Source organism: Aspergillus clavatus, genomic scaffold (genome assembly GCF_000002715.2).
Source record: "Aspergillus clavatus NRRL 1 1099423829800 genomic scaffold, whole genome shotgun sequence".
Lineage (NCBI taxonomy): Eukaryota > Fungi > Ascomycota > Eurotiomycetes > Eurotiales > Aspergillaceae > Aspergillus > Aspergillus clavatus.
Window position 1 is genome coordinate 1403585 of NW_001517099.1, and position 25863 is coordinate 1429447.

The 25863-nt window shown below is 49.7% G+C and overlaps 5 protein-coding genes across 5 annotated transcripts, besides 7 other annotated features; 4 read left to right on the top strand and 1 right to left on the bottom strand.

Moving 5' to 3' along the window:
• Positions 1-17: 17 nt before the first annotated feature.
• tom1 (E3 ubiquitin-protein ligase TOM1) lies at positions 18-12592 on the top strand (the record flags this gene model as incomplete). Its single annotated transcript, XM_001271948.1, has 7 exons — positions 18-65; positions 143-4079; positions 4166-7996; positions 8052-8132; positions 8194-12033; positions 12093-12437; positions 12498-12592. 7 exons carry the CDS (start codon positions 18-20, stop codon positions 12590-12592), a joined length of 12177 nt encoding a protein of 4058 aa, XP_001271949.1.
• Positions 7636-7700: a microsatellite.
• Positions 12593-13519: 927 nt separating the features above from the next.
• On the top strand, positions 13520-14713 carry ACLA_049960 (ribose-phosphate diphosphokinase; the record flags this gene model as incomplete). The annotated part of the gene is made up of 4 exons (XM_001271949.1): positions 13520-13590; positions 13662-13753; positions 13843-14215; positions 14287-14713. 4 exons carry the CDS (start codon positions 13520-13522, stop codon positions 14711-14713), a joined length of 963 nt encoding a protein of 320 aa, XP_001271950.1.
• A 1051-nt stretch (positions 14714-15764) lies between these two features.
• Positions 15765-16938, bottom strand: ACLA_049970 (40S ribosomal protein eS6; the record flags this gene model as incomplete). Its single annotated transcript, XM_001271950.1, has 6 exons — positions 15765-15861; positions 15941-16259; positions 16340-16438; positions 16509-16529; positions 16622-16694; positions 16834-16938. The coding sequence occupies 6 exons, from the start codon at positions 16936-16938 to the stop codon at positions 15765-15767; spliced, it is 714 nt and encodes a 237-aa protein (XP_001271951.1).
• A 1811-nt stretch (positions 16939-18749) lies between these two features.
• Positions 18750-18775: a microsatellite.
• A 437-nt stretch (positions 18776-19212) lies between these two features.
• Positions 19213-19238: a microsatellite.
• A 45-nt stretch (positions 19239-19283) lies between these two features.
• Positions 19284-20513, top strand: ACLA_049980 (uncharacterized protein; the record flags this gene model as incomplete). The annotated part of the gene is made up of 3 exons (XM_001271951.1): positions 19284-19526; positions 19620-20353; positions 20429-20513. 3 exons carry the CDS (start codon positions 19284-19286, stop codon positions 20511-20513), a joined length of 1062 nt encoding a protein of 353 aa, XP_001271952.1.
• A 1664-nt stretch (positions 20514-22177) lies between these two features.
• Positions 22178-22203: a microsatellite.
• Positions 22178-22204: a microsatellite.
• A 468-nt stretch (positions 22205-22672) lies between these two features.
• Positions 22673-22701: a microsatellite.
• Positions 22702-22748: 47 nt separating this feature from the next.
• Positions 22749-22781: a microsatellite.
• A 278-nt stretch (positions 22782-23059) lies between these two features.
• ACLA_049990 (putative HMG box transcriptional regulator) lies at positions 23060-25261 on the top strand (the record flags this gene model as incomplete). The annotated part of the gene is made up of 3 exons (XM_001271952.1): positions 23060-23501; positions 23562-23707; positions 23783-25261. The coding sequence occupies 3 exons, from the start codon at positions 23060-23062 to the stop codon at positions 25259-25261; spliced, it is 2067 nt and encodes a 688-aa protein (XP_001271953.1).
• Positions 25262-25863: the final 602 nt, after the last annotated feature.

Genomic DNA, 25863 nt, shown 5'->3' on the forward strand with positions numbered 1-25863 from the left:
TACCTTAAACCGTCATCATGGGGAGAATCAAGAAAGCGGCGAGCCAGAAGCATGAGGCGACAATTGTAAGTTTCTCACCCCCGCTTGCTCTTCCAGCATGAGGATGAAGGCTGACGAAAAAATTTCCTCCCCACTATTCTAGTCACCGTATCTGACGGATTTCGTTGCTCGTGCCACGAGTGTCCCGATCCCAGAGCTCCCTACACACCTCAACACATTCTCACGTCTGTGGCCGTTTCCCAGAGGCGATCTCTATCACTGGATCAATGTGTTGAACCGGTTCGACGAGATTCTCGCGTCTGTCATCGAGAAGTATGCTCTTAATGCGGGTCCACAGACCAAGCCTTTCGGCCGTCACGTCCTGGTTGATTCATATGCGACTGGCGAGAGTCAGACTAGTCCCGAGGATGCAGACACCAAGCTGGATGCTTTGGGATATGGCCCAGAAGGAGATAGAGAGCTTGTGGAAGTGATTCTCGATTTCTCTAGACTTCTGTTAGAGAAATGCGGCAATCGTAGCTTGTATAACAGCAGCGAACGCTTAGGAGAACTTTTGAACACCACTTCGTTTACTCTTCTTCAGTCAACTCTTCGTCTGTCCCTTTGCTTGGCACAAAGATACCATTCTCGTCAGCGAGGTGGCTCCCACCTTCAGCAGAGCTTGCTGGCAGCCCACTATAACATCGATCTAGAAAAGCTGCAGAAAATCGCCGCACCGATTCCGCGCCCTTATACGTCTGGCAAGCCATCTGGTGGTGCTGCTACCGGGGCTAAAGGCAAGGAGAAGGGTGCTCAGACCAAAAATAATGCCAACGATCTCATCTCGATCACTCGGGAAACCGATGGCTGGGATGAGTGGGGTCATGTTCGTTTGATATATTACCCATCTTCTTCACCAGAGCCGGTTAAGCAGGCTTCTGAGGCTCCAAATGTCGGACTTCCGCCGCAACCTCCGACTACACCAACACCGCTTCGGAGGAGCCACACCCATCCTACACCCCATCTGACACGTACTACGATCGTGGATGATTCCCCGAGCTCTATTACTAATTCTCCTTCCGGGAAGCCAGAAGAGGCATTACGCGGTGGGAAGATCCTGGACATTCCTTACGCCAAGATCTCTTCTTCGAAGGCCGAAGACCTCCTTGCTTCGCATCTAGGTGAGCTGCCCAACGAGTCGAAATACGAATTGCTTCATCGCATCCGTACGGCTCAGGGTCTGGTAGCATCGAGCTCTAGCAGAGAAGAAATTCTTGCCATCAGGCTTCTTGCAATCACGAATCTTGCTTACGTTTATCCGGAGACACTGTTCCAACAAAAGATCCTGCAATATGACATGGAACAGCCAAAACGCCTTCAGCTTGCCTTCCAGCTTGGTGAGTTAGTACACCTAGGTGCAAGTGGCGACCTTCCGGTCTCGCGCATTCTGCAGACTATTGGTCTTTATGCCCTCGATGCCCTGGCGAAGCATAAGTCAAGGGCCATTGACGTATGCGCTGCGCTGAGCGTCAATGTCAACCATGGAATTCTCATGTTCCTCACCCGCAAGGTAGTCAACGAGCTAGCGTCTGAAGAACGCGATAAGGATGAAGCCTACCAGGACGAATGGCGGGATGCTCTACTCGCCCTCCTGCGCACACTTCCTGGTTCAAGCACTAGAACTCCCGAGACGCTTGTCTCTGCTGGGTTGATTCCGATGTTCGTGGACATCCTGAATCTTCGGACTGAGAAGGCACGTCGCGTGTATTCTCGGGTCATGGAATTCCTCGATACTTTCGTGCATGCAGTCCGCGATGCTCTCGCCACGCTCACCAACGCGAAGGGATTCGATGCTATCTCTGATCTCATTGACTATGAGACCAAGACGTCCTTCGAGAGTGTTTCACGAGGTGAGGGACTTCCCCCGCAACACAAGACCCCGTCTATCGATTACCAGATTCCATACTTTCAGCAACAAACTTTACGGTGGATGTTCCGGTTTGTGAATCACATAATGCAACACAACGGCGGCGGTTTTGATAGAGTCCTACGAAACTTGATCGATTCCCCGCAGTTGTTGACCTCTCTCCGTCTCGTATTTGAGAATGCTCAGATATTCGGTTCACATGTTTGGAGCAATGCCGTCAACATCCTGAGTAGTTTCATTCACAATGAGCCTACCAGTTATGCCGTTATAGCCGAAGCTGGCCTCAGCAAAAGCTTTCTCGAAGCTGTCACATCCTCTGAGATTAAGACTGTTGAAAAACCAGCCGTCGAAACTACGACCGTTGAGTCCACCACCGTTGAGAACACAACTGCTGAGACCATAGTCGCCGAGACCACAGCCACTGAGCCTGAAATTCAACCTCAGGGTCAGCCATCTTCCGCAGGGAATGGTGCCGACACTAGATCATCGGCCCGTGACGGTCAGAACACCCGAGAATACAGCATGGCACGGTCGAAAGATGCGCGCCTTGCCCCGGGTATCATGTCTGCTGCAGAGGCTCTGTCTTGCATTCCTTCTGCTTTCGGGGCTATCTGCCTCAATTCTTCTGGTCTTGAGTTGTTCCAATCCTCGAACGCCTTGGAGAGCTTTTTCGAGATTTTTGAGAATCCCCAGCATGTCAAATGCCTCAAGGATGATCACAATCTCGTTCGGGCCCTGGGCACGACCTTCGATGAATTAGTCCGACACCACCCCGCATTGAAATCTTCAATTATGACTGCTGTTATTGTGATGGTTGCTCGTGTTGGTCTCCTCTGCAAGAGCAAGGCCTGGGCATACGGTATGGGAACCAAGATGTGGGTGGAAGGTCCTGAAGGACAGCCCACAATATCAGGCGATCGGTCTGTGCTGGCCTTGGAAATTGGCGCCCCTGCCGATGCCTCACTGGACAACATGCGAAACCTCGGTATTCGGGAACTGACCTCCGCTACACTTCCTGATGGTGGTAAACTCAATCTAGGAGACTTGAGCCAAATCCTTCCGTCTTCGTCTGATTCTGTGGAGCCCCAAGATCAGGATGCGGCTGGCCTCACAGTCACTGATTATCTCTATCCGGTCGTGCGATTCTTGGGTGCATTTTTCGAGAATCAAGCCAATTGTTCCTTTTTCATCGAATCTGGAGGAGTTGAATTCGTCCTGGATTTTGCGACCCTGCAAAGTCTTCCGTTTGACTTCCACAATTCAGATGCCAACCAAGAGCTTACCGTGCTAGTGCACATGTTGGCGGAGACGAAACCCCATCTGGTTTTGCCATCTCTTCTTACTCGTGCCGAGACCGCTGTTAATAACCTTGCCGGTTTCTGGTCTGAACCCAAAGATTCGGGATTCTTTACTCCGCTGATCAAGTCATCCATCGATACCGAATCAGAATCCAAAGGCAAAGAGACTGAACTCGTTGCGAAAACCAACGGAACGTACTATGCTAGACACATTGCGGCTACTCTCGTTCTTACGGATCTGCTTCGTGAGATCTTCTCTATGCCTTTGTACCAGACTCGGCCTAGCCAACACACTTCCGCTTTTGCACAAGTCAACTTGGCCGATCGATATTGCAGCCTCGTTTCGGCTTTGGGAAGCTTGCATGCCGCTTGCGTGTGGGAGGAGATCCTTCTTGAGAGGAATATTCCTGCTACCTGGGATCAAGCAACAAAGGTGCAGGCCACAGCTGGTGCCGAAAAGTCCAATGAACCTTCTGGAACGCCTAATGCTGAAGGGGGCTCTGCTGAACCTTCACAAGAAGGCGCAACTACCATCGCGTCTGCCCCTGAAGACGTTGCACAGGATACCAAAGTGAGCACAGCCAAGGTGCCCGAAGATGGTGTAGCTTTCAAGAATGTGCGGGCACTTCGCTATCTTCTTAGTTCCCTGCCTTCTTCGATCACAGGATTTTTCCACAATTTGGGACTTGGCCTGATAGGAAAGCGCCGAGTTGACTCGTACCAGAGACAAAACGCGACTCTAGTAGCGGATGCAATCTCAGGGGCGGTGCTTAAACAACTGCAGTTTGGTCCTGCAAACTCCAGCGATAGCACTAAGCATCGGTTCGCATACCTAATTGTGATCCTCTCTTCATTCTCACATTTGCTGTACGAAGGTATGTTGCATTTCCTAGGCTCCTAGGAGATTCTCAGGGCGTGGATCTTTTCCTTAGGCCAAGTGCTAATTTCCATTTCATGACAGCGACGGCTGAACGCCCCCACTCGCACTATCTCACTCTTGTTCTGTTCGCCTTCAAGAGGCAAAATGGCTTAAAGATTATGAAAAATATCTGCGATATTTTTATGCGCGAGGTCAAGGCCCTTACCCCGCCGGAGTCTGTATCCGAGTCTGAGAGCGATGTCTCGGCACGGCTCACATCTGCTTATGGTGGCATCAAAATCATCCTCTCCTTTTTCGCTGAGTTAGCATCGGGCAAGAATATTGTGGATTCCAGCCAGACACAGACCATGACAACCGGTGATCGGGATCGAGATCGACCAGATTATTTCCAACCCGGCCAGTTCTTGGTTGATCTTCGTATGGAGATTTTGCCTATGGCTCGAGAGATGTGGAATTCCGACTTCACGACACAGTCATCCAGCTCTGTAGTCAAATGTCTTGTTGAGATCCTGCGTTCTTCTCTGGATGGCGAGTACGAGACAGGAGCTGCTCGGCGCTCTGAACCACCACCTTACTTGGCAGAAGCAACAAAGAAGAAGGTCGTGACCAACAAGGATCGTGTCACTCATCTGCATCAGGATAAGGGCTTCGATAAAGATCTGGCCACAGAGGCTCTCTACCGCTGCAATAACGTATACCTTGCTGCGGAAGAGTACTGCAAAGCTCAAAACTGGCTGCTGGCTCCACCAAGAGTTCCGCCAAATACAGAAGACATTGACTCCTCTAGTGGCGAGACATCCGAAGACACCGCTGTTGGCGATGCACCACCTTTCAATAGCGGCTTTCTGGAACGTTCCACGCTCGCCATGCTTCTAGCTCAGGCATCAGGCCGATCAACAGACGATGATTCGCGTCAACAGCATGATGAAGGCAGGTCCGACGGCGATCTCGGAAACGGCACCGAGTTCTTGGCTAGAGCTTTGACGCAGATCCTCAATGATGAGCAAAACGCAGGGACTGATGATCGAGAGGGGTCCTCGTACAGGAACATTCGTAGCACTGATGCTCCTGGTAACTCGAACTCGTCCGAGAATCAGAATCAGTCAGCAAACGCATCTTCCGAGCAGCACGCAGATCAGACCCCAAGGCGACGCGAAATTACAACGGTTGAAGATTTAGACGCTGAACGCGAAAAGGTTCGCTCAAATCTGATTGAGCGTTGCCTGGACGTTCTGAATGAGCATCACGACGTTTCGTTCGAACTTTCTGATCTCATAGCGTCCGCAACAAAAAAGCACCGTGATCCTGAGAGCTTTCGAAGGGAAGTGGGCGAGATCCTTGTTCAGTCATTGGTCTCATTGCAGATGGAAAATTTCCAGGCTGCTGGCAAAAAGGTCGCAGCTTATGCTCATCTGCTTGCCTTGGTTCTCCAAGATAGAGAAATGTACAATGCTACTCTGGACGAGCTTAAGGAATGCTTCACAACCTTCCTTGGCTTTATCAAGGTTTCTCCCGAACAATCAGCAGACGAGTCCTTCCCTTGGATTGGACATGTTCTTTTGATCTTGGAAAAGTTGCTCTCGGATGATGCGCAGCCACCCCAAATTCGCTGGAACATGCCGGATGGTAATAATCCTACCGGTGATGACGAAGGACCGGCGCAACTTGAGGAACCTTTGGTCTCTCTCGATCAGAAAACCCAACTGTACGAAGCTATTATTGAAATCCTACCTCGAACTGGGAAGGATGATACCCTGGCTCTCTCAGTGTGCCGCATTCTTGTCATTCTCACTCGGAACCGCAGTATCGCCACTCGACTTGGAGAAAAGCGAAGCTTGCAGCGCCTATTTGTGATGGTCAAGCAACTTTCCAGCTCTACAAATGAGAAACTCCAAAGTGCTTTTATGTTGATTCTTCGACACATAATCGAAGACGAAGACACAATTCGACAAATCATGCGGAGCGAAATTGTGGCCAATTTCGAGTCGAAATCTTCTCGTCAAATCGACACTACGGGCTACGTTCGACAGATGTATCACCTCGTTCTGAGATCACCTGAGCTCTTTGTGGAAGTTACCAACGAGAAGTTGAAGTTGCAGCGGTATGATAACCGTCAACGCCCTCAAACCCTGACCTTGAAGGCGGATAAGATAAGTGATTCCGCGGCTTCTTCATCGAGTCAAGGAGGGTCTGAGAGCACGACTACTGATAAAGCTCCCGCGGAAGCATCTCCATCGGAGGACAAAGAGAAGGGCAAAATTATGGAGCTGAAGCCACCTGTTGTGGAGAATCCTGATGGTGTGATCCACTATTTGCTCTCTGAACTTCTGTCCTATAAGGATGTCGACGATAAAGAAATCGCAGTTGAGACTACGGACACGTCTGTTCCCGATCAGTCAGAGACTCAGACAGATGTGGAAATGTCGACAGATGAGCCCTCCCCCTCTGTCTCCAGCAGCGACTTACAGGGTGCGCGTACTTCCAAGAAGACAGAAAAGCCCCCCTTCAAGGCTGATGAGCATCCTATCTACATATACCGGTGTTTCTTGCTTCAGTGTCTGACGGAACTGCTATCGTCCTACAATCGGACCAAAGTTGAGTTTATCAATTTCTCTCGCAAGGCTGATCCTCACGCCACCACACCATCGAAACCTCGTTCAGGTATCTTGAATTACCTTCTGAATGTTCTTGTGCCTATCGGTACCATGGAACATGACGAATCGGTCTCTTTCAAAAAGCGAAGTAATACTTCTGCTTGGACAATGCGCGTACTTGTCGCTCTGTGCACCAAAACGGGGGAATTTGGAGGTCCTGGAAGACGTCGCAACGATCGAAATGCGACTGAGGAAGACGAGCCTGAGCTCACTTTTGTCAGGCGCTTTGTCTTGGAACATGCGCTGCGGGCATACAAGGAAGCAAATATTTCGAACGAGCCATTGGATATGAAATATTCCAGGTTGATGTCACTCGCGGACCTATTCGACAAAATGCTCAGTGGCTATGCATTCGTTTCGGGTGACACTGCCTTCCCCTCTTCCACCAGACAGCTCGCAAAGACCATGTTTGAAAAACATTTCATATCCGCTTTGACCGCGTCCATCGCCGAAATCGACTTGAATTTCCCGACGTCCAAGCGGGTTATCAAATATATCTTGCGTCCTCTGAACAAACTTACACAGACGGCCGTCATTCTGAGTGAATCGTCGGACATTTCTAGCCTCGGAGACACGGAAGATGATGAAATCTCATCCGCTACATCGGTCTCAGATATTGATGATGACCGTGAAGAAACTCCTGATCTCTTCCGTCACTCGACATTAGGAATGTTGGAGCCTCGTCATGAAGAGGAGACAAGTTCAGAGGAATCGGAAGAAGAAGAAGACGATGAAATGTACGATGACGAATACGGCGACGAAATGGATTATGATGAAGATATGCCAGAGGATGATGGAGAAGTTGTCAGCGATGAAGAAGACGATATTGAAGGTATCGGACCTATCGAAGGCCTTCCTGGCGATTCTGGCATGGACATCGAGGTTGTCATCGACGAGGATGAGGATGATGAAGACGACGAGGATGATGATGACGAGGACGAGTCTGATATGGATGATGATGAGATTCTTGCTGGTGAGATAACTGGTGACCAGGACAACGACAGCTTGGAGGAAGGTGATGAAGATGAATGGGAAAGTGAGGATATGTCCGAAGATGATGAGGAAGCAGAGATCATGAACCAATTCGAAGACGAACTCGCCGACATCAGACAAGCGGACCATCGTGGTGATGGCCAGCGGTTTGATGACTTGTTCCGTGTTCTGAATGAAGCTGCTGGAGGGGTCGAAGATCTTCAGGCTGATAGTCTCGGCGATGTGCATGATGACATGGCCGATGATGATCTAAACGAAGACGACGGTCAGTATCCTCTTGTAGTCTCGAAATCTTGGGAAATTCGCTAACATGGTCTAAGATGATGAAGAAATTGATGAACTTGAGGAGGAATTGGACGCAATGGATGACGATGAAGGGTCTTATCAAGGATTTGATGATGGTGTGTTGACTTTTCTTGTCTCATGAACACCCAGATAAATTTACTAAAACGTCTTCTGTAGATGACGATCTCATTGACCCATGGGGTTGGGATGGTGACGAGGCTGCATTGCATCGTGGTCATCACCAACGATTCCGTGGTACCCAGCCAGCTTGGGCTGCTGTTACCGGCATGATGCCCAATCGCCATGGAATTGTACCGATTCAGCCCTACCGTTTCCACCGAACACAAGTCCCGAGTCGCGGCAACGATGACGGCACAAATCCTCTCCTTGTTCGAACCGATCGGGGGGCTGAGACCACAGGTCAACCCCGTGGGCCTGGTAATGAAGCTTTTACCGATTGGGTTCACGGCATGGAACCTATTTCTACAGGGCGTCTTCTTCCAATGGACAGCTCTGTAAGCTTCATGAATGCAATCATGCAAGCCATTTCTGGTCAATCGACCCCAGGTTTTGGCGTAATCACTCGTCCCGACGGAATCCATGTCCATGTCGACAGACGGGCTATCTTACCAAACCGCAGTATTCAGGATATCTTTGGTCTCGGTAGGCCACAAGCTCCTCCCGCTCGGACTCGTGACGATCCATCCCAAGCCGTAAGCTTTGCTCTGGCGACTACCCGAAGCCGTTGGCAGGAGGAAGCTCGCATTTTATTCAGCAGCACTTATGTCGAGAAGACACAGCGTGTTGTAAACTCCTTATTGAAGATACTTGTTCCTCCGGCTATTGAAGAGGAGAAACAACGGGAGAAGCTGATGGAAGAAGAGCGCAAGCGACGTGAAGAAGAACGAGCCGAGCGTGAACGTCAAGAGCGCATTGCCAAGGAGGAGGAAGAAAAGGAGCGGAAACGGAAAGAGGAGGAAGAGAATGCTCGGCGACAACAGGAAAGGCAACAGCAAGAGGCAGAGCGTCAGGCTGCTGGGCTGGTTTCCGAACCCATGGACGATGTTCAGGAGACAGCTGCCGGTGAAATTACTGAACCATCCGCCCAACCGGAAGCTGGACCATCGGAGCCTGCTCGCCGAGTGCATACAACAATTCGTGGTCGCCAGCTTGATATTACCGAACTGGAAATCGATCCCGAGTATCTCGAGGCGCTGCCTGAAGAACTCCGTGAAGAGGTTATCATGCAGCAGCTTGCGGAACAGCGTTCGCAGGCTGCCGCAGCTGGTGAAGAACCTAGCGAGATCAATCAGGAGTTCTTAGAAGCTCTACCTGCGGATATTCGTGAAGAGCTTCTGCAACAAGAGGCTGCGGACCGTCGCCGGCGCGAGCGTGAGAGCGCACGCAGACAAGTGCCCCCAGTTGCTGCTCCAGCTCATGCCGAAGAAATGGATGCTGCCAGCTTCCTTGCCACTCTAGATCCCTCTTTGCGACAGGCTGTCCTCGCTGATCAGCCCGAGGAAATCCTTGCTACCCTAGGACCCGAATTTGTTTCGGAGGCACACGCTCTTCCTGGAAGACGACTGGCTCAATTTGGTGATATCACTCGGGCTGATAATCGTCCTCGGAATGAGCCAGCTGAAGAACAGGAGTCGAAGAAGCCACAAAGGCGCCAGATAGTCCAGATGCTCGACAAAGCTGGCATTGCTACCTTGCTTCGATTGATGTTTATGCCACTCCAAGGAAATGCGCGCCATCAATTGAATGACATCCTTCACAATGTGTGTGAGAATCGTCAAAACCGCGTTGAAGTCATCAGCCTTTTACTTTCTATTCTTCAGGACGGAAGTGTCGACGTCACCGCCATTGAACGCAGTTTCTCTCATCTCTCGTTCCGTGCGAAACCCGGCTTGATCCAGAAGACACCGCAATCCGCCAAACGTAACATGGCTTACCAGACATCAGCGAGTGTCAGCAGTGAAGTTACTCCGACCATGGTCGTACAGCAGTGCCTTGGAACTCTTTCTTTCTTGTCTCAGTACAATCCTCACATTGCGTGGTTCTTCCTTACCGAGCATGATCCTTCTTCGACATCAAAGTTGAAGTCCAACCGCAAGGGCAAGGGCAAAGAGGGCAAGGCTAGCAAGTTCGCTCTCAATGCTCTGCTCAATCTCCTCGATCGCAAATTGATCATGGAGAATCCAAACTGCATGGAACAACTTTCAAGTTTGCTAAGCAGTATCACGCAACCACTTACCTTGCTTCTTCGTCGCGAGAAGGAAAGGCAAGAGGAAGAGGACAAAGGTAAAAAGACAGATGGGGCGCCAGCGGAGGAGCCTATCCCTGATCAAGGACAATCTGCTCAGCCCGCTGAGCCAACCGGTCCCAGCGCTGATACAACCATGACAGACGCCCCTGCGGCTACAGTTGAAGCTACGGAGCAACAGGCTGCAACTGCGACTGCACCTGAAGACGCTGCCGCGGGAGAAGTTGAGAAGACAGAGGCAGCTCAAGAGACAAGCGAAGATGGGAAGCCGAAGAGGAAAATCATCGAGCCTCCCGTTGTTCCTGATGAGAACCTTCGCTTGGTTGTTCACATCTTGGCAGCTCGCGAATGCAACGGGAAGACTTTCAGAGAAACGTTGTCAACCATCAATAATCTTTCGGCTATCCCGGGTGCCAGGGATGTGATTGGAAACGAGCTTGTCAATCAGGCTTTGAGTCTTTGCACCACGATTCTGACTGACCTGGATGAACTTCTTTCCCATATTCACCAAGCCCGAACAGGCACAGATATGCAAGGCTTGGCTTTGGCGAAATTCTCACCGGCCAGTTCCGATCAAGCGAAGCTGTTGCGTGTCTTGACTGCACTTGACTATCTGTTTGATCCCAATCGTGCCGACAAGGTCAAGGGCTCTGAGCCTGAAGCCACATCTAAGGATGATGTTCTGCAAACTCTGTATGAGAGCTCGACATTTGGGCCTTTGTGGACGAAACTGAGCGAATGCCTGACTGTCATCCGCCAAAAGGAGAACATGCTGAACGTGGCCACCATTCTACTTCCCTTGATCGAGGCGTTGATGGTTGTGTGCAAGAACACGACATTGAAGGATACCACCATCTCTCGAAATAGCCGTGAGCTGTCTGTGTCTACCACTTCGGCCGACAATGGTGTCAACATGGAGAGTCTGTTCTTCAGATTCACAGAGGAACATCGCAAGATTTTGAACGAGCTTGTCCGTCAGAATCCCAGGCTGATGAGTGGCAGTTTCTCTCTATTGGTTAAGAACCCCAAGGTTCTTGAGTTTGATAACAAGCGCAATTATTTCACTCGCAAGATTCATTCGCGCGGTGCTGAGCCTCGTCACCCCCATCCTCCCCTCCAGCTTTCCGTCAGAAGAGACCAGGTCTTCCTTGATTCTTTCAAGTCCCTGTACTTCAAGTCAGCGGATGAGCTGAAGTATGGCAAGCTCAACGTGCGCTTCCATGGTGAAGAAGGTGTTGATGCAGGGGGTGTAACGCGAGAATGGTTCCAGGTTCTTGCTCGCGGCATGTTTAATCCCAACTACGCATTGTTCATTCCCGTGGCTGCCGACCGTACCACATTCCATCCAAATCGTCTGAGTGGCGTCAACTCCGAGCATCTGATGTTCTTCAAGTTCATCGGACGCATCATTGGCAAGGCTCTGTATGAAGGCCGTGTCCTCGACTGCCATTTTAGCCGGGCTGTCTACAAGTGCATTCTCAGTAGATCAGTCTCCATCAAGGACATGGAAACGCTCGATCTCGACTACTACAAGTCGCTTTTGTGGATGCTCGAGAACGACATCACCGATATTATCACCGAGACTTTTGCTGTCGAAACCGATGATTTTGGCGAGAAACAGGTGATTGATTTGATAGAGAATGGCAGCAACATCCCAGTCACCCAGGAGAACAAGGAAGAGTATGTGCAGCGAGTGGTGGACTATCGTCTGGTCAAATCCGTCAAGGACCAACTTGACAACTTCCTCAATGGTATGTTCCAGCACCCTTTGGGATTGGTTGATTATAGTAGCAACTAACCATCTCTGCAGGTTTCCATGAGATCATTCCCCCAGATCTGATTTCAATTTTCAACGAACAGGAGCTCGAACTCCTCATCTCCGGGCTTCCGGAGATTGACGTGGATGATTGGAAAGCCAATACCGAGTACCACAATTACTCTGCCTCGTCACCTCAGATCCAGTGGTTCTGGCGCGCTGTCCGCTCCTTCGACAAGGAAGAGCGTGCCAAGCTTCTGCAGTTCGTTACTGGAACCAGTAAAGTGCCACTCAACGGCTTCAAAGAACTTGAGGGCATGAACGGAGTCAGCAAATTCAACATCCATCGTGACTACGGCAACAAGGACCGTCTTCCAAGTTCTCACACGTGTTTCAATCGTAAGTCTATGCGTTCACCTCAATACTCTTGAAGCTGCAGAAGCTAACTCGACCGAACAGAGCTTGATCTTCCTGAGTACGAAAACTACGAGACTCTGAGGCAGCGTCTGTATACTGCCATCACAGCTGGTAGTGAATATTTCGGATTCGCATAAACTGCTGACTTGCCCTTCATCCTAATTTCGTTGGTCATTTTATGGTTTACACGACGGTGCATGGTTTATCACCCGTCTCCTGTTTGTTTTTTTCCGGGACCCCGGAGCATTTGACGGCGTTCAACATATGCTCCCCTTCTTTTCCAGCATGTCTGTATTATTTCCGCGATCTTTTCCGAGGACAGTACTGCACGGGGTCGAACGAGTTGGATGGTCGCTGAAGGACAAACTACCAGTTGAAGTGCAGGTCAACTGGGGTTCTGTTACCGAGGCTAGGACATCTTCCATTATTCTTGATTCATGTATTTAGGCTACCACCCCTAGAATTAAAAATATTTGTTTTCATCCCCGTCATCAGTGTCACTCCGTAGTGATTTGATGGTAGAGAATATATATTGGTCTTATCATGCGCCGCCTATCATCTTATCTGGCAGCTATCAGCTGCAATCATCACTCTATCTCTGCAGCTCTTGCATGGTTCTTCCCCGGTATCTTCTCCTATTGTGCAGTCAAACGATCCCTATCAAGTATCACAAACTGCATATCATGCGTATCTTCCTCTTTCTCCAATTCTTGTATAAAAACATTCCTCTTTGAAATGCATCGCTTATCCTATCCATAAGGCGGTGAGCCAAAGTGGGCCCAGGTAGGCAGAAGTCACGGGACAGGACCGCCTTTGGCTGGAGAAAAAAAGTTCGAGCAGAAGTTGCCCGCGGGGCATCTATCGGGTTTCCTCCATCTTGCTATTGAATCAAAAGCGAATAGTGCTTTGGCATGAAAATCTGTCCCTCGTCCTAATCCCAACATACTCTCTCGTTCTTGGCCCTCCTTGTCGTCTCCTCGAACCTAACCCCGCAATCTGATCGCGTTGCGTCGATTCAATTTTCTCCTTGCGCCCGCGTTGAATCACATCGAACCTCCGATATAATGGCTACAAATTCGATTAAGCTCCTGACTGGCAACAGCCATCCTGAGCTTGCCAACTTGGTTGCTGCTCGGTATGCTGTTTTCTGATGACCTGTTGCTCTCCAGGCGCAATGCAATGACTGACGGGATTTTAATACCATAGCCTCGGCATTGAGCTGACCAAGATCATGGTTCTGCAATACTCGAATTCGGAGACAAGTGTTACGATCGGTGAAAGCGTACGAGACGAGGATGGTACTGTCTCCCACTCCCGTTTTTCGGTGGTTTCAGACGCATAGATTTGGACGTTGAATTAACCTGCGCGTTTTCTCTACTTTCCGCAGTGTTCATCTTGCAGTCTACGAAACCCAACGACATCAACGACGGATTGATGGAGCTTCTGATTATGATCAACGCCTGCAAGACTGCCTCAGCAAGGCGCATCACCGCTGTCATCCCCAATTTCCCGTACGCCCGCCAGGACAAGAAGGACAAGAGCCGAGCCCCGATTACTGCGAAGTTGATGGCGAACATGCTGCAGACGGCTGGCTGCAACCACGTTATCACCATGGATCTCCACGCCAGCCAGATCCAGGGTTTCTTCAACGTTCCCGTTGACAACCTGTATGCTGAGCCTAGCATGTTGAAGTGGATCCGGGAGCACCTGGATGTGAGGAACTGCGTCATTGTCAGTCCCGACGCTGGTGGTGCGAAGCGGTAAGTATCTGAACATTTCCTAGCATCAGCTTTGTGGTTGTGGAGGAGATATTGATCATGGAAAATAATAGTGCTACCGGTATCGCTGATCGCCTTGACCTGCAATTCGCTCTGATCCACAAAGAACGTGCCCGCCCCAACGAAGTCTCGCGCATGGTTCTCGTTGGAAACGTCAAGGACAAGGTTGCCATCATCGTTGACGACATGGCTGATACATGCGGTACTCTCGTCAAGGCTGCCGACACGGTCATGCAGCACGGTGCCAAGGAGGTCAACGCTATCGTTGTCCACGGCATTCTCTCCGGCAATGCTATCGAGAACATCAACAAGAGTTGCCTGAACCGCGTTGTCGTGACCAACACTGTACCCCACAAGGAGAAGAAGGAGCTGTGCGACAAGATCGACACCATTGATATCAGCCCCACACTGGCTGAAGCCTGCCGTCGTACACACAATGGTGAATCCGTCAGCTTCCTGTTCTCGCACGCTGTTGCGTAGATACATTGAGACACAAGATGCCAGATGTCTCAGAGAGACGTGTCTCTTATAGTCCTTTCATGAGAGTGAATTGGTTTCTCTCTAGATTAATCTGTGTACTGCCTTTGGGCTTCTTTCCTTTTTCTTTCATTTATGAACGTCATCAAGCAGCTTGTTTGTTCTTTCGATTCGACTCCAGACGGGCGAATCAACACGGGTTTTCTTCTTTTCGTTTTGTTTTCCCCCCCACCTCAATTTCTAACAACTATAACACGAATATTTTGACATGACACGAGACGCAAAAGATTTGGCGAGGGAGGACGAGGCAAAAGTTTCAAGCGCATTTGCTTAGCATTTTCAATATCCAATTGACACGATTTTGTACATATATTACCGGTTAGAGAACCAATGCTTCAACTTCTTACATTGAGTTGCGCTATGTATTGATATGGTGGTGTTGGTGAATCGCCCTTTGGCATGGTTACCAAGTGTACTAAGTTGGTGCAATACTACGCCGGAGTATGAGGCTCAGTCCCCACTACATGCTGATCCGAATATGTCAAGGGCTGGCAAGAGGGTGAACCATCCATAAGGTCTAAAATCCTCGAGTCGAATCGCAACAGACCAAAACCCCCCAGGAAGCATAGAACAAACGTTTTTTAGAGAAAAAAAGGGCTTCATTTCATTCAGGTAAGCAGTGCGTAAGGCAGTCCACGGAACCGTCACCACACCACATCAAGTGCTGCGAGAGGGGGGAGGAGGGAAAGGCTCAGACACAATGGCAGGCAAGACGTCAAGACAAGAGGACGAAGCCAGGGAAAAAAAGATCACAAAAAAAAAAAAGAAAAGAATCCTTTAACATTTTTTTCCCATGCACTCCGTGTAAAATGAATTCTTGTATTGAGTTTTTAGTTTTTGGCACACCCAGGAGCGTGCCCGGTTCCGCAGACGCTCTTCTCCCCAAGGGTCCTTCTCTTCACTTGGGTCGCCCCTGCGTTGAACTCAAAACCCCCCTTTCCCTAGCCATAATAGGAGACGTAACCCGACCATTAACCCCCGGAGAAAAAAACATTTACTTTCTCATCGAAGACGCTCTCCGCTTGCGGAGCTCGTCACGCTTGGCCTTCTCCTCGTGGACACGGTTGGCGAGAAGCTTAGCGTAGTCGTTACTGTTGTCCACGATGTTAGTACATCCTAAGGATTTGGATAGAATGAGGGAGGGGGTGGAAAAGAGAGGGGTAAGCTTACGCAGCCTCGCGGGCAACCTCAGCGCGGCGGCGCTTGAGGGCGATCCTGTGACGCTTGCGCTGGAGACGCTGGGGAGTAACCAGGCGCTGGATCTTGGGGGCCTTGGTGTAGTCGGCCTTGCCCTCACGGGTGACGGTACGGCGGATGACGAACTTGCGGACATCATCCTTCTTGTCGAGACCGAAGAAGCGGCGGATCTTGGTGGCACGCTTGGGGCCGAGTCTCTTGGGGACAACGGTGTCGGTGAGACCGGGGAGCTCAGTCTCGCCCTGCTTGACAATGCTCAGGGCCAGGACGGCAAGGTCGAAGTTGGTGATGGCTGTGAATGACGCGTGTCAACAACACTCAATTCTTTCCATTTCTCGGGCTGTTCTTCTGATAAGACGGTTCGAAACATACCACCACGGACACTCTTGCGCTTTCTCTCGCCAGTGCGGCGGGGGCGGTAGCAGCTGTGGCCATCGGCGAGGAGCAGACGGGTACGGGTAGGAAGGAGAACTGAAGGATTTGGTAAGTTTCTGAACGATCCTGTTTTTTCCTGTCGTGAAATTCTGCGGTCGTTACATACCACCCTGCTTCATGGGGAAACCTGTTCAAATCAAATGTCAGCACAAAACCCCCTTATGCAAACGTGCTGAAAGATCCACAATCTGCACACAAGTAGGACATCCGGAGTCGTACCTTGCTTGTCGTTACCACCGGTGATCTTGAAGATGTAGCCCTTGAACTCATCACCGAGGGAGTCGCCGACAATCTAATGAAACAAAAAAGCCCCAATCAGTCTTCTATTCTCATATTCCAAGTTCCCATCGCTCTTTCCGGCTGCCGCAAATTCTGTTGTCTGATTCGGAATGCCGGTACTTCAAAAGCAAGAGGGCTGGGGGGGTGCTAACTTCGGTTCCCATGCGCTTCTCCATGAAGGGACGAAGCTTGCGCTCATCGTCGACCTCGATGATTTTCTGCGACCCATTGGCCGGGTAGGAGATGTTGAGCTTCATCTTGACGGGTGTGCGCGGTCAAGACGGAGGCGCGGGTTTGTCGACAGGTCGAGGTGGTTCAGGTCGTCGGAGGTTCGTTCTTCGTGGGATTTTTTGCTGTGGTGTAGCGAGATTTCCTGTGTGGGTGGCTGACTAAGGTGCGCTAGCCGGGTTGGGTACAGCGCCTCTCGGTAGGGCTTCTTATGTCAGCCCCTCTCATCTCTAGTTATGGACGGGCGGACTTGTTTACTTTCGATACGTTCGAGAAAATCACACTGTGGAAGTTCGATCTGTTGGTTCATGACTCATGGAATACTTGTTATCAGTATCTTCTTCGATGGCGCTACTGTAAAAAGGAGTATGAGCGTTGGAGTTGTTGGGACATTGAGCTTGAGCGATCTCTCCTTAGTATGGAAGAGGGTACCTCAGGCACCAACAAGTACGGAGTACTTAAAAATCGAGTGCGGAGTATCCCTCTCACTCCCTACTTCATATTCTTATCCCAAGGGTCAAGACATCTCAATGTGATCAATAGGGGATGATGCAAATAGTGCGCGATGCCCTACTACCGAACACAACTCTCGATGCGTAGCTATCTAATCTCATTGTATCAATGGCCCAGATCTCATGGTTCAAGCCAGTTCAGGATCCTGGTAAAGGGTAAGAGTTATTCTACCATTGTTGTCTTTGATTATTGGCTGCTATGTTATCGGTCAATATACTCTTAAGCATGGCGCAATCCTAGTCATTTGTGGAATGTCCGACTGGACTATGGAGAAGTTTCTCGTGCTTCAGGATATTGATGCCTAAGGTTCTCAGAACTCCAGTGAGGCCAAGGATAGTACTTGTTTCTCGTGATTTATGCCGTAGGCATCTCATCCCTCCCATCCCATACCATAGCATAATTGCATAACATGATTGAAGAGTCTTTCAGGTAACATAGTAGTAGTAATAATAACGCTATGACTGCATACCATCAACTCTGGAGTACATAAAGTTTGACTCCCAGGAGCCCAAGCCTACTGTTTGGTGCGAATTGGCGTCCATTATTGTCAAATTAGATTACAGACAACCGCAAATGATATACATTTATGCTGAGACAGTTGGGGAAAACATCGCACTATGACTACGCCATATCAAGACTGGATAACGTCGATAGTTGGCGCAATCTAAATGTTCGCGGGAGCCCCGGTCCTCGTCAGCCATCTATGATTGTGATTACTTGACAGTCAGTTCGCTTGAGGATCCATTGAGTCGTGGAAGTAAATTAAGGCGAGCCGTTTAAATAGATCAAGATATTAGAAATTTATTGAAGTACGATGTTCATATGTGCACTATTTACTCTGTAATTTTGAGACCTGCAGATTGTTGTTTCGCACGCGACTGGTTAGATACTCCGTTGCCTGCGTCTAAAATGACTTGCCGCGCGGCCAGCCTTATGGAAGTGCAGCCAGCATCATACCTTTTTTTTTTCCTTTTTCTTTTTCCCCCTGGTACGTACTATGTACTTACAGTACACACATTTTTGAACAGCTTACTTTATGGCTTTGGAATCGACACATCATACAGTGCAGGTTGAGGACTATTAACACTCCCACTCAAATTGAGGTATCCTCTTTATAGTTATTCCTTCTATCTAGCTATAAGCCACCCCCCTGTTCTTAGCGATTCTTCTCCAAGTTCCAACGAACATCCACCCCCCACTTGGGTTCAACTCTGAACCTATTATTAATGGGTTTAAATGCCCGCCAACTAGTTTGCGCTTTTCTGCCCTTTTGAACCAACTTCCAAGCCGGAACGGAACGGTATCGCCGGAGATAATTATAATAATAATCATAATCATCATCATCATCATCATAATTATATTGATTGTCGCCCTCGCTTTCTCTTCTGCAACTTCCCCAGTCCTCAACTTGCTTGTCTCGAGCATTATCAATCTCTATATAGTTAAGTCTATATAGTCTCAACATTCGCTCCCCGGATTATGAATTGACCACCCGTCCGGCTTGCGTTTGCAGCTCGAGATCTCTCCCCTCTCCCCGTTATTAGAGCAAGGAGTAAGAACACGTTCTTTCGTTCTTCTCTCCACACCAGCCCGCCACTCAGTATCTAATACATTCTTCCTCCGATTTTACACCAGGATCACTTTCAGTTTTAGGAGGCAGAACAAAGAGAAACCCGCCGATCCTTGAATACATCCGAGGTGCCGGTTCAGCATCATCTTTCCAAACGGCCCCCTTTCTCCGCTTTGGGCTTATTATTATTATTATAGATATTATCTATCTATCTAATTCGTTTTTTTTTTTTTTTTTTTTTTCTTTGTCATTAGGCTCCTCCCCTGTCTCACTTCTCGACGGCTTATCGCGATGAGACTCTTCAACCGGCTTTACGCCCTCTGTGCCTTGGCACTATGCAGCATCCTGATTTCATCATTGTTTCTCGCATCCCAGCATTACTATCGTCGAGTGGTTCCCGCTCATTCGCCGGCTGTTGAGTTCGACGCCGCGAACACGTTTGATCGGAGATTGGTGGTCTTTGGCGATTCGTGGAGTGACAACAATGCGGGTGAAATTCAGGGATCGGTATGGACCGATTGGCTGTGCTCCCTGGTAAGCTAGCGACCACCATCCTTTGTCTCTACTACGAGCTGAGCTGGAAAAAGAGAGGGGTGCGGCAGTGAAGCTAACAATAACCCAACCTAGTACGAATGCCATCATGAAAACCTGGCGCAGACGGCCAAGTCGTTGCGGGGGAACTACATTGGCTCCGTGGTGGACAATTCGGAACTGTCGGGCCCCATGCTCAACTTGTACAAGTCACCGCTGGCGGATTTCAAGACTCAGATGAGTCAGTGGACGGCCGCCGAAACACTAGTCTTGCAGTCGTTGTCCGACGACGAGACTTCCTCGCGCCTGAATAACACTATCGTGGTGGTTTCCTTTGGTGTTTGGGACTTGTGGAACATGGTCGGGAAGAGCTACGAGGAATCGACGGGACTGATTGACCACAGTATTCAAGTTATCATGGACCAGCTCAATGTGCTGTCTCACCTCTGGGGCGCAAACGACCTCAATGTCATTCTCACTTTGACACCGGATGTCACCTTCCTGCCTGCATTCAAGCCCACTGCCGATGAGCGTGTCAGCCGCCACAAGGATACCGTCAAGACTACAGAGTACTGGAACAGCAAACTCCGGGAGGCAGCTGAACAATGGGATCAAGGCGAGATCTATCTGTTCGACACCAACGCATTCTTGGCGGACCAGATCCGAGACTGGCAGCTCTTCGCAGCAGGGGTTGAAGAAGCGAATGGGCTCGGGCGCAATCAGGACCCGGGCTGGGAGAACGTTGAGGACGCATGCGTCCAATCTGGCCAGCAATGGGTCATGGTTTCGAAGGAGAAACAGTGCTCCAAGCCCGACAGGTATCTGTTCTGGTGAGTTCGAAACTCTCTACGCCTCATTATGGTTGCCGGGATTTGACGTGACGGGTCACTGACCACACCTTCCAGGAACGAAATGCACCTTGGCCCATCGGCGCACCGACTTATGGGAACAGAAGTTTTCCATGGTATCGAAGAGAAGTGGCTCAAGTAGAGCTACCACCTAGGTAGAAGGCCATTCTCCCAATGATTCACATCGTGCTGGAACCCTCTTTTCGACATCTTGACGTAATGACCAGCCAGGGGTTGGAACGGAGCTGACCAGCTGCGTCCCGACACAACCAAACGCTCACAAAGGCGTTGGTGATGAAAGAAGGATAGAGGGGAGGAGATCGACCTTACGTCAGCGGAGACGGTCGCAAAGCCACCTATACTTCCTGCAACTATGATTTGGGGATCAGACTGGGACCTGATTCATTGTTGCTGAGAGGGGCCGGGTAGCTTTCCTTGTCTCGTTGGACGAGTGCGGAAGAGAGTCTGCCGGACCTACTCTCGACAAAGCATCATAGTCGAGATCCCAGTTCCTAGCCAAGGTGGTATTGTCTCGTTGAGAGGCAAGCAATCCCTGCTCCACCTGTTTCAATATGCAACGTGACTGTGGGGTGGTAGATCGGAATGTTGATCGACAAGGGATCAAGAAAAAAAGAAAGGGTCATCGATCCTGGTAGTTATGACAGGCCTTTGACAGGTCTAGGAACTGCAAGCTGTAACATCACCATGTCATACCTAGTAATTATCAGCTCCATAGTTCCAGGGTTCCAATTTCAAATCAGTGAGGTGTCTGGGAGAAGATGGGGCCACGGAAGTTGTTGAGAACTGAAATCACTCTAGGTCCGAATTGTCTATCTAGTATCCAGAACAGGATAGATACTGGGGGTGGGGGGGGGGGGGGTCAAATGTACGAGGAACAGGGGGGCTTCTCCTCGTTTCCCCCAGTCAAAAAAGGGTAGAACAGTACAAGGTTAGTTTTCTTTGATTGACATGTTCTTTGTTCTTCTTAAGCTGTTGGAAGGCGAACAAAGGGGGGTTTGTGTGTGTTAGTTTAATTAGCTGGAAGAGTGGGGGGGGGAAGATGTAATGTGCACGGGGAGAAAGGCTAAAGAGTCCAACATGCCTCAGGCCGATTGATATCTATCAAGCTGTTCTCAACTTTAGTATGGAGTATCTACCTAGTACTTTGTTCAATGCCTTGAACACTAGACCTAATTAGGACTAGTGGCCAAGCTTCCATAGGGGCACACCAGGTGACTTTCCCGTGATTTAGGGCAGATGTCATCATGTCACTGGATGCTTGTGAGCCAATCATTGCGGGTGTTGGTGATGGTCCAAGCCGCATTCAGTGATTGGTCCAGTGCGGGCTTTTAGTTGACGGCACGCCGCATGCGGGCAAAGAAAAAAGCTCAGACCGCATTGAAACCTACTTACTTAGGTTACCTACTAGATACTCTATCGACACTTCCAAGTTTACTCCAGTCGCCAACTATCTATCTACGAAGTCGTAGATATCTAACCAACAGCTACTATCACAGTCGAAGGGATCTGAATCGTGATCTTGCTCTTAGCGATCACAGTAGCGCTGGAGCTCGACGGCACAGAACATACCTCCCAGTAACTAAGCTAACGACTGCGAATTACCCACGGAGGATAGTTAGGTAGGTACCTGGAAGTACCTCCACTCGGGTATCGTGCCTTAGGTAGCAAGGTAGCAGCTACCACGTTCTCAGCGCACCTACAACAAGTAAGAATCATCAATCCATTCATTACCCTCTGTAGATGTCTAGAACCTCCCCCAGGAACAGCAAGCACAATCGCTTCAACAAAAAAAAAAAAAAAAAAAAAAAAAAAGGATCCCCCCCATATTTCCTTTGTTAACCGTGGATCATCTTAAACGATAAGCAGGTAGGCTAGTCTGCTAGATGGTAGACAGCTACTCTGTCAAGAAAAGAAATACAGTCACTGGTCCAGATCCAGGTCCAGGCGATCAGGTTCCATCTCGTTTGGACCCTAGTAAGTCATAGTAACTACTACCACTTGTGACTAGCAGTTGGGAGCAATCCGAGGGGCTATGTATCATCCAGCCAAAGAGACAAAGAACGTGGTTCTCAGGGTTAACAGGTAGATCCATTATCCAACCGAACAGGGGTGGTGTAATAGGTCCAGGGCTTTCCAGGATCCCAGAGTCCGAAGATAGATTTAGAACAAAGCGATTTGGAAGGGGAAATTAAGGATAACTATCAAGTCAAAAGGAAGCGAAGCGAAGACAAGGATCAAGCGCCAAAGGGCACGAAGACAAAAAAGAAACTATACAGACCTCTCCTCCTCCTCCTCCACCTCCTCCTCCTGCTGCTGCTCTGAGCACAAGCAAATTAACCATCTGACAGCTATCATTAAAAACAAAAAAAAAAAAAAGAAAGAAAGAAAATTAGATTGAAAAAGAAAAGGGAAAAAAAGCAAGAAGGCAAATTACGAGGATTTATATCGTTTCTTTTTAACCTTATATCTCTTAATTCATTCATTCATTCCTTTTTCCTCTCTTTCTTTCTTTCACTTCTTCTTTGGCTCTGCCTCCCATTACCCCCCCGGGCTTTTCTAAACCAGCTTCGCCCTCTTTGCTCTTTCATCTAATGTCCTTTTCTTTCAGCTCAGCATCGCGACCTCCTCCCGGCCCATCATACGGCGGTTTCCTTATCACTTTCTTAAATGTCTTACGATCGAGTTCTCCCCAAACCTTCTGCTTTGCTCCATGACGCTCCTCCAGTCAATCTTCCGAGACGGTCTAGCAACCTCCTCGAGCACAAGATCATGAACGACGAGGCCGCCAAGGTCGCCATCATAGATCACCCTGTCGACACTGCTTCGTGCAGGTTCGCCCCGAGTTTACCTTCAACGGGGCTGCCGCAGGTGCATCTCTCCTCGCTCAATCGGGCCAAGATCACCCTCAATAAGATTGCTTCTAACCCGCCCACCGACTCTGCCAACCTGGGTGCACCATTGCCCGCGAGGACTATGCCGCTGCGAGAGCGCTCGTCACAATCAGAGAGGTCCTCCTCGTCTAGTCCGGTGAAATCGACGGCGTCAAAGGATTCAGTGACGCACTTCTGTCTGTGCCAACCAGATCCCAAGATTCCCAGACCGCGAAATGGTAGGCCATCGTATTGTCCGGGAACTGAGTACTGTGTGAAACTGACAAGAAGTGACGCAGCTTTCATCCTATACCGCCAACACTATCAGGCCGCGGTAGTGGCTCAGAATCCGGGGCTGGCGAATCCGGATATCTCCAAGATCATTGGGGAGCAGTGGAGAAAGCTCCCTCAGGAGACAAAAGATGAATGGAAGGCTCTTGCCGAGGTACGTCGTTCAGGCCTCAGTTCTTCTCTCTTCCCGCTCTTTGTTCCATTGACGGTGACTGATTCTCGCCCGCAGGAAGAGAAAGCTCGCCACCAGCAGCAGTATCCTGAGTACCGGTATCAGCCGCGCCGCTATGGTCGGGATGGAAATTCCCGTTCCATGAGTTCTGGCATTAGCCACAACCCACCAGGCTCTACCGTTTGTACTCGGTGTGGAGGTCGTGTCATGACCCCGCCTGTATCACCTGAGGCACCGTTCACCCCCAATGGATCCTCCAGTGGCGTATCAACCCATCCCGACGTGCTCGCGGCCCGAAGTTACCAGTATCGAGCCAGGGATGGAGATAGACCAGTTCACCCCATCAGGGTTGCAAGCACTGGTGAGATTCGTCCGCCGCGTCAGCGGCAGTGGGAAGAGAGTGGTTGCCGATCACCAGACTCGAAACGTCGCCGATTTAACTCACAGGTGCTGCTGAAACCGAATATCCATCGAGATCGAAGTCCCGAGTCGCCGTACCCGATTTCCCCTTATACCCCCCGTTCAGATGTGACGCAAGCTCGGGCTCTTCTTCAAATGCCACATCCTTCTAGAGCAGCTCGACAGAGTAGGGAACATCCTTCACATGACCCGAGTCTGAGACTTCCACCATTGCAGACCAGTACCCCGGTGGCAAGCTCCATGACGCCAATCACCCCCTTTCCGCAAGAAGGATCAAGTCTTGAGGCCATGGTCATGAACATCCCATTCATCAACAAGATCAAGTTACTTTCCAAAATATCGCCTCCGCTCGTGCCATCTTTCCGTGATGGTTGCTTTCAACGGCGGGGAGTCGTGATCGCTGTGGACGGACAAGATCCGTTGCAAGTGAGGGCAGTCGTTGATTACCTCAACCGTCTCCTTCAGAAAGAAGGCAAATATAACCCCCAGGTCTTCGAGGGTCCCGATATCCGCCCACAAGAGTCCCAGGCTGGCCAGATGGGGGATGCCACCGTCGACTACCTCAACACAATTTCTGTATGGCATCGCATCTCCGATGCGATCTCGAGCTTCGTCAAGCCTGCGAGTGAGTCTCCGGGATCGAAATTATCTGATAACGATGCCGCTTTTGAAGTCTCACCGAAGACCATCATCCCTAAGACGGCTGAATTGAAAATCGGTTCTCCGGCACAATCCAGTGAGAACGGATCAGATGCCTCCTCGTCGGTCTCCAGTACCGGACTCTCTCCCGTCCCAATTGCTCTTGTGCCGCGCTATCAACTCACCACGGCAGACGCGTATGCCTGCTATGTACCAATCAGTGATTCCTACGCGCCACTAGACCATTGGCAGTGGATGGCCTCGCTCTGGCGAGCGTGTGTCGGGCCGGACATCACTGTCTATATCCGGGATTGCGAGAAGGATGAGTTGGATCGCTTCGGAGGCAATCCGGTTGAGGTTCGTCTGCAAGACGCACGGACTGTAGTTGTGCGCCGAGTAGTGGGTTCTCAGAAAGATCTAGAAGAGAAGGCTCTAAAACGGGTTGGTTTTGAGATCGAGGACTTCCTTACTCAATGAAGTCTCTTGTTTGCTTGTTTTCCTTATTTTCTTTCTCTGGCGCAATTCAACGGATTACATGGAGGTGGCTTTTTGTTTGCAGTCTAACATTTAGCATTGTTCCGCTCGGATGGAGGCTTGTCTGTAATTTTGTGTCATTGCTTTTCTGCTCTTGTTGGGATGGATATATATCTCTGTCAGTGTTGTCACATTCCATGGTGTTTGACGGTTGTGACACTCATCGCCTTTTACCCATTGCCACTATCTGGGTCGACGGATTGGATAAATAATAAGTGAAATAAGTTAAATTTGAATGCTACTAATTAATCAAATCATATTTCTGTCCTTGAACTGTGTAAGTTGACTTTAGAAAGGTGTGTACGGAGTAGTAGTTCGCAGTTTGATACTCCTGGTGAGATAAGCAAGCCAATATAACCCAAATAGGCAGCATCAAGAGCGGTCAGCGCCAGCAGCCAATCAGAACATGATTCTATCTGCGGAGTTGATCCATCGCTGTTATCGCCGCGTCAGAGTCGAAGGAATGCTTCACTGCGACTGAGGGCAAGGCTGAAACTTGACAGGTCCAAACAAGAGGATGCCGCTGGGTGATGAGTAAACTCAGG